Source organism: Rhopilema esculentum, chromosome 16 (assembly GCF_057945365.1).
Source record: "Rhopilema esculentum isolate cy_ngs chromosome 16, ASM5794536v1, whole genome shotgun sequence".
In the NCBI taxonomy this organism is placed as follows: Eukaryota; Metazoa; Cnidaria; class Scyphozoa; order Rhizostomeae; family Rhizostomatidae; genus Rhopilema; species Rhopilema esculentum.
In genome coordinates this window covers 60325-73786 of record NC_142830.1, presented here as the reverse complement: position 1 = coordinate 73786, position 13462 = coordinate 60325, and the positions used below count along the sequence as shown (strand labels likewise).

Genomic DNA, 13462 nt, shown 5'->3' with positions numbered 1-13462 from the left:
AAAAAAATCTCGATTGCATGTTTGCGTGTCTCGATTCAAGCCAGCACATGCGCTTACTTGAGTGAACATAAGCATTCGTATTGAGTGAGGAAGAAGACATTAATACGTTTTCTTTTTTATGGATTTCTGCCAGTAACTGGCTTCAATTTTGCATTAAGTGGGTAAGATTACTCTTGCGAGAATTCAGCTGAACTAACGTTTAAAATATTTGACTTTCTTTGATTGAACACAGCTGCAATAGACGGTTCTTCGACATGTCAGAGACAGAAGAAGGACAATCATTAGACGATTTTTTTGCAAAGAAGTCAAAAAGTAAGAAGTCTAAGAACAAGAGTAAAGCATTTACTACCTCAAAAGATATTGCTGATAAAAAGCAAAAGAAAAAAGACAAAACTGAAGAAGCAACAGAGACTGCGCCCAAGGAAGTCTCCGAGGTGGGTATGGATGGTGTTTACTTTAAACCAGCCTTGCTAAACTCTAGTTACCAAAAAGTAAATCACTCTTGTATGTATACTGTAGATTCTCAATCCCAAGTGCTCCTTAATTATTTTAGTTGCTGGTGGTGTGATGCCCATATGATTAAATTTTAGTGTAATAGGGCCTAATCCTGTAGCGTGTGGTTGAAATTAAAGTCAGTTTCACCGAGTTTGCTTTCCACTGCATTTAGTTCTAACAGTTTTGTACGCTTATTATTATTATTAGTATTATTATTATTATTATTATTATTATTATTATTATTATTATTATTATTATTATTATTATTATTATTATTATTATCTGTTTATTTAAAGTAGGCATTTAAAAATAGCTACAAAATAAAAGCAAATACAAGCCTACTACAAAGAAAAATTGTTTAAAAAAACATACATATATATCTAACATGAAAAATAATTAAGTATAAATACATATTACAATGTTTTTTCAGCATTTTTGGCATTTAAAATACAGTACATTTATCCTTTATATATAGTTTCACATGACTCACAATTCCTTTATATATAGTTTACTTCATGTGCGTTTTTCTAATATATATGCAAATACAAAACTCTTTAGAAACTTTTACTAATAAAATGTGGTCAGAAATGTTCCAAAATAAAGAGACTTGTGAGGTTTTAGCTACTGCAGTTTTCTTAAAAAATAAAAAACATGTAATTAACAATTTAATTCTAGTCAATAGATCACTTGTCAATAGATTAGTTTTCTTTATGGTGTAAAAACAGTCCAAAATCTGAAGATTTTCAAGAGAAGCAGGCGAGAAGGGTTTATAAACTGCAGGATTACATTTTAGTTAACCTAACTTATTTTTAATGTTGTTCTCTTGAATATGTTGGATTTGACGTTAGTAAAGCTTGTTTACTAAAAATGTAATGATTAGGCTAGCCTTGTCTAATGTTTTCTTATGATAAAGTTATGTAGTCTAGTCTATGTACAGCTGACTGTACTATTAAGTACTATGGTGCAATAGCATACCATTGCACGCCTTGGCACCACAAGGAGTGCAATTCATTGCACCCCTGCCATTTTATTCTCAGCATGCCCTGGAATTTGTTATGCTATCTGACATTTTCTGCATTGAAATTCATTTTTATCATCATTTTTATTGGAAGTATGATATCTTTCCAAATTGTTCTCAAAACATCTTCATCTTCCAGAAGAGAGAAGTGCAGTATTGCACCAAGATTACATTCTCAAACTTTCCAGCATTATCTTACAAAGTCTCAACAAGACTTGTTAATGAATCAAAGAGGAACAAAAATACCTATTTAATGCTCCATTACAGCATTTAATGCTTCTTTACAGCAATTGACAACAGCATTCAATGGTAACATAAACAGAGCATGGGCAAAACATACTTTGAATGTTTGTATAATTATAGACAGCCTTATCTCGTATTAAATCACAAGCAGAATCTAACAAAAGAATTTCCTTAGCTTTTACCTAAAATGTTCAAGTGAAAGAACTTTATATGGAGCAGTCTAATGCAGCCAAACGTTAGCCAGCATATATTCAACCTGTGATGTTCATTCGAATTTCAATTTTTTTTATTTATCCTATCACTTTGTTGTAGTCCCAATCAACAACAAAGTTTCTAATCAGAAGCAAGTAACAATATATTTCTTAGAATTAGGACAAATCTAAATATTTAAAAAATATAACAAAATATCATAACAAAAATGTTGAGTGCTTTATAATAATGCCGCCTCTGATGGCCAAGATTTCAACAGTTGGAGGCCAAAAGGTATGAATGGTAATTGTGATACAACTTGACCTATTGACTACAAAAACCAGAGTCTCAACAAAAGGAAGTGGTACACAAAGCCAGGGTACAGGCCTCTCCGTTTAAGGTGCGCGATCACGCGCGCGCGCCTTGGCACGCTCCTATCGTTGCCGAGACGCGCAATAAATCACGCGCCTGGTTTATAAAGACCCTTTAAATCGCGCTCCTTGTGTTTTAGATTTGAACAATTATTATACCAAGAGCCTTGCGGATTCGAAATCGATTGATATCTAAATAAACGGTTGCTTCTTTTAATCCCTCTTTCGAGGAAATTGTTATTGCCAAGTTAAATCAAACACCTCTTGAATATATTTCCGGTCAATAACCAATAAACTGTCATTGTTATTCCTGATTGTTATAAGTTTTTTAAATGGCCAGTAATTCAAAGGGTCAAGCCATAGAGCTATCTGCTTTCGCAAGTATCGCAAGGACGAAGTTAGCGGATCAAAGACCGAAGATAGGAATGGGAAGACAATTGTGGTTTCGATTTGGTGTAAAGTTTGCTCAAAATACAAAAGCGTTATTTTATCAAATCCTCTTTGTAAAGGAAGTGCCAGGATAGCAATTGAATATTACTTCAATGGAACGAATTTTGATTCTTCCACTTCTTCTGACTCCGATTCTTCATCGGAATCTGAGCTAGACATTGACGAACTGCAACTATAATGTGTTTTTTTTTCTTTTAATACTTTATTATATTTCTAGATACAAAGTATTTACATGCGAAAACATGCTGTTTTCACCTACTTTAATGTAAATATATTTTTTGGTAGAACGCGCGCCTTAGCAAGGCGAGGCGCGCGTTTGAGCACGCGGCCGCTAAATTGCTCACGGAGAGGCCTGCCAGGGTATGGTGCCAAAGTTTCCCAAATTGTTGGAAAAATACTACATTCTATGGCAAAACTTGATTAGTTTTGAAAAATACTTCAGAACAAAGCAACAAACACCGTGGTGTTCATTTAAAATGGTTAAGATGGGACAAGTAACCTTAAAGACTATTATTTAAGGGGCTGCTACAAAAATGCAGTCTTAGGGTGTGGCTTTATCAATGCGGTCCTAGCCTAGCACCATTTTTATCTAGTGTGCTATTAGGAAAGGCTTTCTAATAACAAAGCCATAGAAGAACCATAAAAAGAACAGACCATCCTGGAGTAAAGTTATAATACTGCTCTAAGCAATACTGAAAATCTCCCATCACAAGACATGACCAAGAGAAATAGTATTTTTCATTTCTTCCCCACAAATCCATGGTGAATGTCTCATAAAAACTGTAACAATCTATAAATGAACTCTTTGGGTACAGCCTTACATCATTTTCAAGTGTAAAAGTTGTTCATTTGTTAGGCTTTTACAAGTTGAAAATACCGAAAAAACATGAGAAACAACCCAGTGCACAGTACCAATTTGATTCATGGTTGTTATTTTGTTTGTGGTTTTGTTTCACAGAGTCAGCAGTTTATATCCTGGAAAGGGATATCATTATCAGCAATCATCAGCAAAACTCTGTTCTTTTTTTCAAAATCATGGTTCATAATCTTATTCCAACACTTTGATTATTTAAGGTGATTCTATTGAACAAATAAATTCAACAATCATTGACGAAACTCGTCAGCAATCGTTCCATTATTGCTGCAAACAGTCATGCTGATATAACCTGAAAAGATGCTTGAAGGATCTAGTCCATCTTTAAGAATCTGGATTACTTCCTGAAGGCTCTTTCAATATGTTTCTAAAGAGAAAGATGTCCAATTGTAAAATATCAACCACATCCTATGCTTGCAACTTTTAGTCATTGCCTTCATCTAATAAGGGTTTATTAACAATTTCAGCATTGAAGACAACACCATGAGAGCATTACATGAATGGGTAGCCTAAAATTAGTCATAGGTACTATTTCAATGGAAGGAGGTTGGAATGTGTACCATCAAATGTGTAAAGTGGCTGTTTCAGGGAAAGGGGGTAGAACATCACATTACTGAATGGTTTATTGTAAACTTCTGGAACAGTATTTGGTTTTTGTAGTCAGTAGGTTGAGTTTTATCAAAATTTCCATTCAGAAATTTTGACCTCTGACTGTTGAAATCAAGAGACGGCACTTCAACATTGTCTGTTTGTAATGATATTTTAACATCGTGCAGTTGACCACCTTTAATAGTTTACCATGACACAGTGTCCTGTGGTACCTCCAATTATATAGCCCGGTGTTCATTTATCATGGACTAAAATCTACTGTTGTAAGTATTGGGTGCATCATTGTTTTATGCTTATTTTTGTAATGTGAAACAATCAATATATGTCCCAGTATTTAATAATGAAAGGCTTCAAAATAAAAGTAATTTTCTTTGGAGAATGAATTCAAATGGAAAAGACTGTACTAAGATAGACAAAAACCAAAAAGTTTGCCATAATGTGGTAAGCCTCGTGTTAAAGGTGCAGCAAATGTTCAGAAGCAGCTTATATACAGTTTTTTTACAATGATTGCCATGTATTTATTTTCTAAAGACTTTGCTTTTGTAGCATACAACTACATTTTTTTCCTGCTAGGCTGAAGAGCAATGGAAAGATTTTGACGCCCCTCAGGAAACTGATTATTCTGGGTTAAGAGTTCAGGCCCTCCAAATTAAGTAAGTCAACTTTACTGTCATATTATTAATGATTATCACATTACATTATCTTATAAAAGGCAAGTTTTAGTTATAATTATTTACTGTACTAAGTGTAAATGTAGCCTGAAAATGTATATTTTACATCAAGTTGTTTATTGGACCTATTTTCTTTAATATCTAACTTTATTGTGTAGAGCAAGGCAGATCTAATTGCAACTCAAAGTTTCATGCTATTTTAGACTGTTGGTCCTTTCCAGAACAGTTGATTGGTGATTGACTGTCTTAAGACCATCTTGTTTTATACACCAAAGTTTGCACGACCCCTTTCTTGCAACATCTAGTCATCACTTTATAGTAGAAAAGTAATATCCATTAAATATCTTATTCATTGTGTTCCGCTTTTTTGTAAGCAGAGTTATTTCGTTATTCAAAACACTAGTTAGCAAATTGTGTGGAAATCTCATTTGGAAGTAATTCATGTTTAACAATTGTTTTAATCTGTATAACAAATACAATGTTTACTACAAGCCGATGGTTGACTTTGGTTTGGTTTGGCACCTGGAGACTTTTGCTGTAATATTAAATTGCTAGTACAATGTGAACCGTCAGCAAAAATTTTACAAAAGTGCAAACATAGTGGTATTATTAAATGCTGATATCCCCTACTCTTTAGGTTTATTAGATGCTGAACTGATTCCTATTTCACTAAAAATGAATATTTTTTACCATGTATTGTTTTGCTAATCTGCAAATATTTTGAATCCAAGTGATGAGAATGAAAAAGAAGAAGAAGGAACTTCTTATGAGAACTTTAGCGATGGTAAGATTGATTGAAAATTGATAGAAATTATTGTTTAAGCTCTGGGGTTCATAACTATGATAAAAAGCTCAACCAATCTGTATTTCAGAATGGTAAAGTATCAAGAGAATCGCTTGTCGTTTGATGTCTTCATCCATTGTAGTTTCTGAAATTGCAAGTTCTAATGCTACCTGATTGCAATCAATATACAGCAGTAAGCTCTGCAGCTTTCACGTTATGATGTACTTTGGGACCCCTCTTATCTAAAAAATATTGTGTTTTATTTATTTACGTCCTATGTTTGCAAGTAGTTGTTGCTTTATCCAAACAGTAAAGTTTGTGCTGATTTTAAAGCAATCATAAAGAAACGTCTGACTAACGCCAGAACGAGATTTATATCTTTATTAGTTCGCTAAAAGTTGGTATTTGGTAGATGCAACTTGATTGGCAGATCTTCGCCAGTATCTGTTTTATACGATGCACCAAAAAGGTTTTGATTCATGTAAAAGTTTGGAAACTGGGGTATATTCTGACAAGCTAATTTAAGTGTTTGGGGTATATTCTGACAAGGTATGACAAGGTGAAAAATTTATTCTAAGTAAGCCACCATGCTATTTCCTTTTTTTCAATGTTATGCCAACCTTTGTAGGTGAAAGTGAAAGCAAAAAGGAGCAGTCGTCAGGACCCTGGGCAAAGTCATCTCAAACACAAGGCTCAACACAAAGTAGGCAGTCATAACAAATTAGCTTTTTTCATGAAGTTTGTAAGGTAATCGGTGAATAAAAATGTGATAACATTCAGAAGCTTTCAAGAAAGCTGTTTTCGAGAAAACAGACTTTTGAAGATGTTTAAGAATAAAAATCCAAAAAGTTTCGAATAATTTTTTTGTTCATTCGACTAGTGATTAGTCGCCAGTAAATGCTGTATCTATACGACATAGGCCCGTGGCAACTTTTTCACCAAATTTCTCTTCCCAGTCTCTTTATGCAAATTAAGCCCCCAGATATCAAAAGGGTGTATAAAAAAGCTTTGGTCTGGAAGCCTATTGCTCTGTTCTTTTGTTCTCAACGCAAACTTTAAAGCGCGTCTATTCTCATTACGTGACATAAGTAAAGGCCGGTTTCCACTTAAACGAAAGCGGTTTGAATTGACCACCCTCGATCGACATTGTTCGAAAGAAAATTAGGCCAATAGATAATTTTCAGAATGGGTTTGACAAGAAGGCAAATTATAATTCTGCTATTGGTAAGAAGACTGCAAAGACGACGAAGTGGAGAGAAGGAAAATAAGAGGATTTGGGCTAGAGAGTTATACGCAGAGCGAATTCACGGGGTGAATATCATTTGTTGAACAGAGAAATAAAATTGTATGATCATATGCTTTATGGTATGGTATAAACTCCCTATCATTTAGAGGGAGTTTAATGTGGAATAATTTAGACAAAACCTCTCTGAATATCTTCAGAACTGAAATACGCTGTTGGGATGGAAATAGATGTACATGTCACTTATGCACTTAGTTTTTAAATGTAATTTTGTAAATAGTTGGTCTAAATTTGTTCCTTAACTATGAATAAACCAACTGTAAAATTATTATAATTATGATTACCCGTACGGTTTTGTTAAGCAAAGCGCACACGGGTGACTTCTGTGTCTAAAACGCACGGATTTTGGGGTTTGTGACAAATCATTTGTGCGGGTCAGCTACAAAGATTATTATGATTTAAAGTTTGTCTTCGCGAATAAAACTGCTTGCTTTAAAATACCATTTCTCAAACCCAAAAAAAGATGATGACCCATTAGATGTGGATGCAAAATATAGTAGGAACGGGTTAATCTATTGCTTTTTCATCTGTCAAGTTTTTTAACTGATAACTGATGTTTTTGTTCTGTTGAAAATGGTGATGGTTAGGGCCCCCATCAATAACGGGAGAGATCGTTTACATTTGCTCATTTATTAATGGTTCTCGATTGAGCATACATCTACGAACCTTTAAAATACAACAAAGGGTCATCATTCCCTGCCAATCGCCTTCCAGAGTTCCAAAACCATTATTAGGTCTAGACAGGATTGCAATACTTAATGGCCTCCACTTTGCTTGAACGTACTATGAAATGTGACCTTTCTAGAAATATATTATGTAGGCTCAGTATGTTATTCCTGGTGATGGGTCTTTCACAGTGGCCTAACTTTTTCTGCTTACGGGTGCTGGAACCGCCCCAGCCCCTATGTTCCCCACGTCTATGTCCTCGCATTTAAAAACATTTCCAGATTCGTTTTGATGATTAAATCTGTCTACGGTCGCGAAATTCTAAAAATTCTAACTCCCGATTAAGAACCACGAAAATTTCCACAGCCAGGACTGCGCAATATGACTCGAAGATAGGTCTCGAATAGAATGTAATATCACCAACATTTTCGAAAAACACTCGAGACTTTTCGAGTTTTTTCTATTGACATTGATTTTTGCAACCATTCATGCTTTTTGCAACAATCTTAGCTTTCGTCTTTGTGCGTTTTTGTGCGACTCAATTTGAACCCTTTCACAAAACAGATATTTTTCTCCTGGTGTTTGTTCCAAATGGGAGCAGTGTGAACGAGTTCTTAAAAGCGTAAAAAATAAAATTGGTATCTATTAATAAACTTCCAATATTTCAACTTCACTGAATTGCTGTTTCTTTTTTAGCATCATCTTCTGAACCAGAAAATGTCCCGAAATCTGCACAAAAGTACTTTCCTGGTGCATATAAAGAGCGAGTGAAAAAGGAGAGGTTTGGAGTGCCGCCTGATATATCCAGCCAAGCAGCTTTTCCAAGTTTAAGCACTTCAGCAACAGAGTAGGTTTTTAAAAAACAATGCGATGTGTTGATATCAGTCATTTATTATCGTGTAGCGTCTATTTGAACAAGTAATAACCGTTTTCGCGATATTAAAAAAGCATGACATTGCAACATAATGTTGCGTACCATTTTGTCACAGTCCAATTTGTTCTAACCTTTTATCGTGATATCGTGCTACCGTGCCATCTTGCTTTCTTGCTATCATGCTATGGAAATGCTCAACCTGGCAACGTGCAGTGGCGTAACGGAGGGATCTGGAGCCCTTAGGAAAAACTAAGACGGGTCCCCTATTCATGGACTATTATGTTATCTATTTGTATTTCCTTTTTAGGCCCTCGTCAAGCCGTAGTGATTTTGAAGTGGTCAAACGCGGAATGAAGTCATCAGGAACGTGCCAGGAAAGCAAACCCATGTTAAGTACTGAAAACAGATATGATAGTTTAAAGAGCTAACTAAATTCATTCAGTATGCAAAATTATTTCTGCCATTAGTTTTAGAAAATTGTTTGTTTTTCTGTTCATGCAGCTTAGATGCTAGACCTTGAAATATAACTAACAACTCACAATTTTTTCCCTAAGTATCGCATGGATTATTCTCTGCTGCGAAGATTTCTAAATATTTAAAATTTCTTTTAATGCACTCAGCTGTATTTTTATGGCTTTTTACGGCTCAAAAAGTTGTTCTTTCAAATTAAGGATTGTCAAGCTTCTCTCCTAAACCGCTGTACTTTGGCTAGAATAGTCAAAAGGTATTTAGAAAGACACCAGTTTAGGTATAAAGCGCGTGGTTTTTTAAATTAGCCAGTCAATTGAAATATCTCTTCCAATCATTGCAAAGCACAAGAGTAGCACATTTCTTGCTGACGCAAAAAAGGCTGTACTTTCAAAAGAATGATTAAAACCCTTGTCACGGTAGTTTTCTCGACCATGGGCAAACCGTATCAGGGTTAGGATAAGTTGGACGAAAGTTCACATCAAATCAGAAGCTCTAATCAATACTGGCCTAAACATAACGGCAGAACCGTTTCAAGAAGTTTTTATATCAATTATAAGTGTACATGGTTAAAGGTCACAGACTTATGGACTATGGTAATGCACTATGGCTAACCCCTGACATTGTGAAAAGAGGCAGTTTAAAGAAGCGAGTGTGTAAAAACAATGACATATGCCCTGAATGCAATATAATGGGAAATAATACCAAGGTACAAGACCCCTGGGAACACTTCATATTTAACAATCGTATAACACCAGCGTAGCTACAAGAATAAGGAATTGAACAAGAAAGGTGGAATTATTCCTGCCTTTAACCACCATTTTTCAAATAAAGGTCTTTGACTTGCGAAAAAAATGAATCACGTGATGGAGACAATTGTGTTCAAGTCCTTGCTGGAATAAATCCAAACTTAGTTTTGAGTTTAAAATTCTTTCAGAAGAAAGTTCCTTTAATGCTTTTGTCAGGCTAAATTAAAAATTAAAAGTCCCCTGATCCAGAAAAGTTTCACTTCAACTATCAAAAAATACTGCACGACAATTATTCAAACAATCTTTTGGTCGAACATGGATCGAAATTCTATGTTAGGAAATATATATGTCCAGTTGTAGATCGAAATATGCCAATCAAAAACGCGAGCACATGACTGTTGAGGTTGACCAATCAGTGCCGCTTGCCTATTGAGAATGTTACCAATGGAGTCCTAAGGTGAAAACGAACTCCTTTTGTCTACACAACAGCGGTTTTTTGTGCTTATGTAGATAGATTCCAAAACTGCTAGATGGAACGACGATCGGGCTTTACCAATAATCCGAAACATGTCGCCATTTTATTTTTTTGCACAATCTGGGTTTTCTAGTAAATGCTGCGCGATAGCAGAATCCACAACTGGGTATATATGTTTCCTAGCGTAAAGTTTTTGATCTATGTCGAAATCACCTCAGTAAATTTTAACGTTGTAGTTGACTGGGCAGACATTTGTATGACCCAAAAGGGTTGTTAAATATAAATGTAATGATTATGATGATGATGTTCTGACGTTTTAAACACTAAAGACTGTCAGACGAAAAGCTTAAGTTTACTCAAATATTTGCTTTTTTCAAAGCAATTAGTCAAACCTTTGGCAACAAGCCTTTTGGAAAATTACTCCTGTCATTCCTTTGTACAAGTCTTTAGTTACATCTAATGCGCTCGAGGTACTGCTTGTACAGGAAAATTACAGTGCTAAGACACGTGAGATGAACGGGATTCAGTGGTACATTGAAGATCATTAAAGATGTTGTATTCTAAATGGATCACCTTCGTCAAATTCGACAGGACGATTAGGAATACCACAGGGATCCAACTTAAGCCTATTGCTTTTTGTCCCTTGTTTGAATGATTTTTGCGTGAGCTTCAGAAACGCTTGCAAATAAATGCTAGGGTAGATTTGGTAGTTGAAGAGAGAGTTTTGTCTGCGATAGACCCATAGAATTTGCTTCTCAGAAGGATTATCGAACGATTATATTTCTTGAAGAATTGGGTCTTGCATTTCGTGGTTCATCGCTCCGGATCGGAATGTTTGGAAAGTTTCTCGGAATCTTGGAACTGTTGGCTTATTATGGTCAGGAGCGGATCCTGGTTTTTCTGAAGGGTCCAAAACTGGACAACTTACTGACCACAACCTTCGTGCGCCACGCCCTTGATACAGCTACCTATGGACCACACCCTAAAAACTAATAAGTATGCTAAGCTGATTAAAAAAAAGAAACTTTCAATAAATCAATTTCAAAATGGCACTATATATAGATGGGACTGAACAAACACAGGTAAAACGATAAACACACAAATATACCATTTTATTTCATAAAGTTCAATCATGGCATTTCAATTTTAAGTATTTAGTTAATTCCTCATAACAGGTAACCAGTTAATCATTGGCCAATGTGTCTAAAAATCTAAATATTATTTGTATAAGACGTCTAGTAACATAAAGCCCGATAATGACATAAGGCCTAGGCCTAATAGAATCGTACCTTAACATGTTTGAAGGTACTGGGACGTGCCATCATTTAGGGGTGCCTTTTTTCTGAAAAGTGCGAAATTATCGGTATCACTTTTTGAAATGCCGTAAATCCTCGAATTGGCCCCCCGCCTCGAAAAAGCCCCCCTCGAATAAGCCCCCACCCTAGAACTACAAATTGTCAATAACCCTCCCCCCCTCTCGAATAAGCCCTCACTGCTACCGTAAATTCTCAAATTGGACCCCTCAATTTGATGATTTTTGCCATCTGAAGTCGCCGATGGCGTTTTATTGAATTACAACAACAAATTCATACTTTTGGTAGTAATTAATTAAATGCTCATAAAAAACGTTCTACTAAAATAAACGAGGTCTTTTAACAATGTCTTTTTTATGTCAACAATGTTTCTATAAGCCCCCCCCTCGTATAAGCCCCCATCCAAAAATATGAGAAATCAATAAGCTTCCAGGGGGCTAATTTGAGGATTTTCGGTATGTGCGATACGATATGCTATATATGGGTACGATACGAAGAAACATGTAGAATTATTAGAAGGGATATTTAGCATTAACAAAATGAACGACCAGTTAGAAAAAATAAACTTTGAAATGTGTGTAATATTGAGATTTGAGGCAAAGGTCAAAATTTGTTTAATGATTTTTATGCGCTTTAAAAATGTTATTTGCTTTGCAGAATTATGGGCATAGTTTTTATCATGTTTGCGAATTATGGGTCACATTTGAGGCATTATGGGTCCAAATTTTAAACCAAAATGGCACGTCCTCGTCAAAAATTAGGCTTAGTTTACCCTCCCCCCCGAGCTGTCATGTATAGCCCGACCAAGTCCTGTATCCGTTAAGGCCTGTAACACAGGAGGTTTCAGGTCTCACTAACGACGACAATACTCAAAGTTCGAACGACGTCAATGATTTTTAAACCCAGATCTCTCATGAAAGGCCTCTTGCTGTCTTCAACTCTTCATCTTGACTTTCGCCGAAAGCTTAGCTTTCAAAAGTGACATTCAGATCTTCCAAAGCCTCGATTATGACATTTTGAACCGTGATCTGTAGGCAACTCATCAGAATTTAAACCTAAAAACATCGAATGGGTTGTTAGTGATCATGGTAGTGATCAATTTTGTCGTTTTTTTGCAATTTTCCGATGATTTCTATACATTGTTTCAATTGTAGCAGGCGGAAGATATTGTTGTGCATAACGAAGAATGCCAATACACATGGATATCTTTTTTGTGACAGTGGTTTAATTATTAGTCCATTTGAGTTCTTGATCCACAATAACTCCGAGGTATTTTAAATCACTTACAAGTTTGACATCTTCAGAACCTATTCTAAACTGCGGCTTAGGGGCGTCAGGAGTATCAATCTTGCGTAGCTTTTTGTTGCTTCCGATTATAATTGCTTCTGTTTTTGCAACGTTTAAGGACAATTTGTGAAATTTTTAAAGCTTTTTTGCATCCCATTTTATCCAGCACGTCAAATAACGCCAGAAAAAGTTTCAGCTTTATAACTTGTAATGTTAAGAAGGTTGTAGTGCTTTACCAGAAAGAGGACTGGGTACCAGCACCCCAGTCCAAAAATAGCTTTTAGGGGCTTTTTTGAAGCTTGATATAAACTTCATCTTATTCAGCATATCGGATTGTGTACTTGTACCAAACTTCATGCTATTATCATAACATGCACAATTCTACTGCTATGCGCCTGCACTATCAGGAAACTCGAGAAAGCAAGTTGTTTGACAAAACGAAAAGTTCCACAGCCACAACTTTCGGCTTATAGATCAGATCATATTGCTCTTTTTAAATCTTTTGCTCAGTTTTGCATGTTCTTTCCGATAGTATCATCAGATTTGAAAAATTCGAAAGTTGAATGCTGACCGTGCATTTTTCATGCTTCCGGAAACGCAACTTCCGGTCATTTGCTAGAATG

The 13462-nt window shown here is 35.5% G+C and overlaps 1 protein-coding gene across 1 annotated transcript; it reads left to right on the top strand.

Annotated features, from left to right (window-relative positions):
• The first annotated feature begins 47 nt into the window (after nucleotides 1-47).
• On the top strand, nucleotides 48-9024 carry LOC135682091 (protein CDV3 homolog). The gene is made up of 6 exons (XM_065196819.2): nucleotides 48-434; nucleotides 4823-4902; nucleotides 5652-5704; nucleotides 6333-6407; nucleotides 8370-8520; nucleotides 8855-9024. The coding sequence occupies exons 1-6, from the start codon at nucleotides 255-257 to the stop codon at nucleotides 8973-8975; spliced, it is 660 nt and encodes a 219-aa protein (XP_065052891.1). The 5' UTR covers nucleotides 48-254; the 3' UTR covers nucleotides 8976-9024.
• Nucleotides 9025-13462: the final 4438 nt, after the last annotated feature.

Excerpts from the sequence above, each read along its gene's own strand:
- LOC135682091 (XM_065196819.2), top strand. The coding sequence starts at position 255 with ATGTCAGAGACAGAAGAAGGACAATCATTAGACGATTTTTTTGCAAAG. Across the intron at positions 435-4,822 it reads CGCCCAAGGAAGTCTCCGAG|GCTGAAGAGCAATGGAAAGA; the intron begins GTGGGTATGGAT and ends TTTTCCTGCTAG. Across the intron at positions 6,408-8,369 it reads AACACAAGGCTCAACACAAA|CATCATCTTCTGAACCAGAA; the intron begins GTAGGCAGTCAT and ends TTTCTTTTTTAG.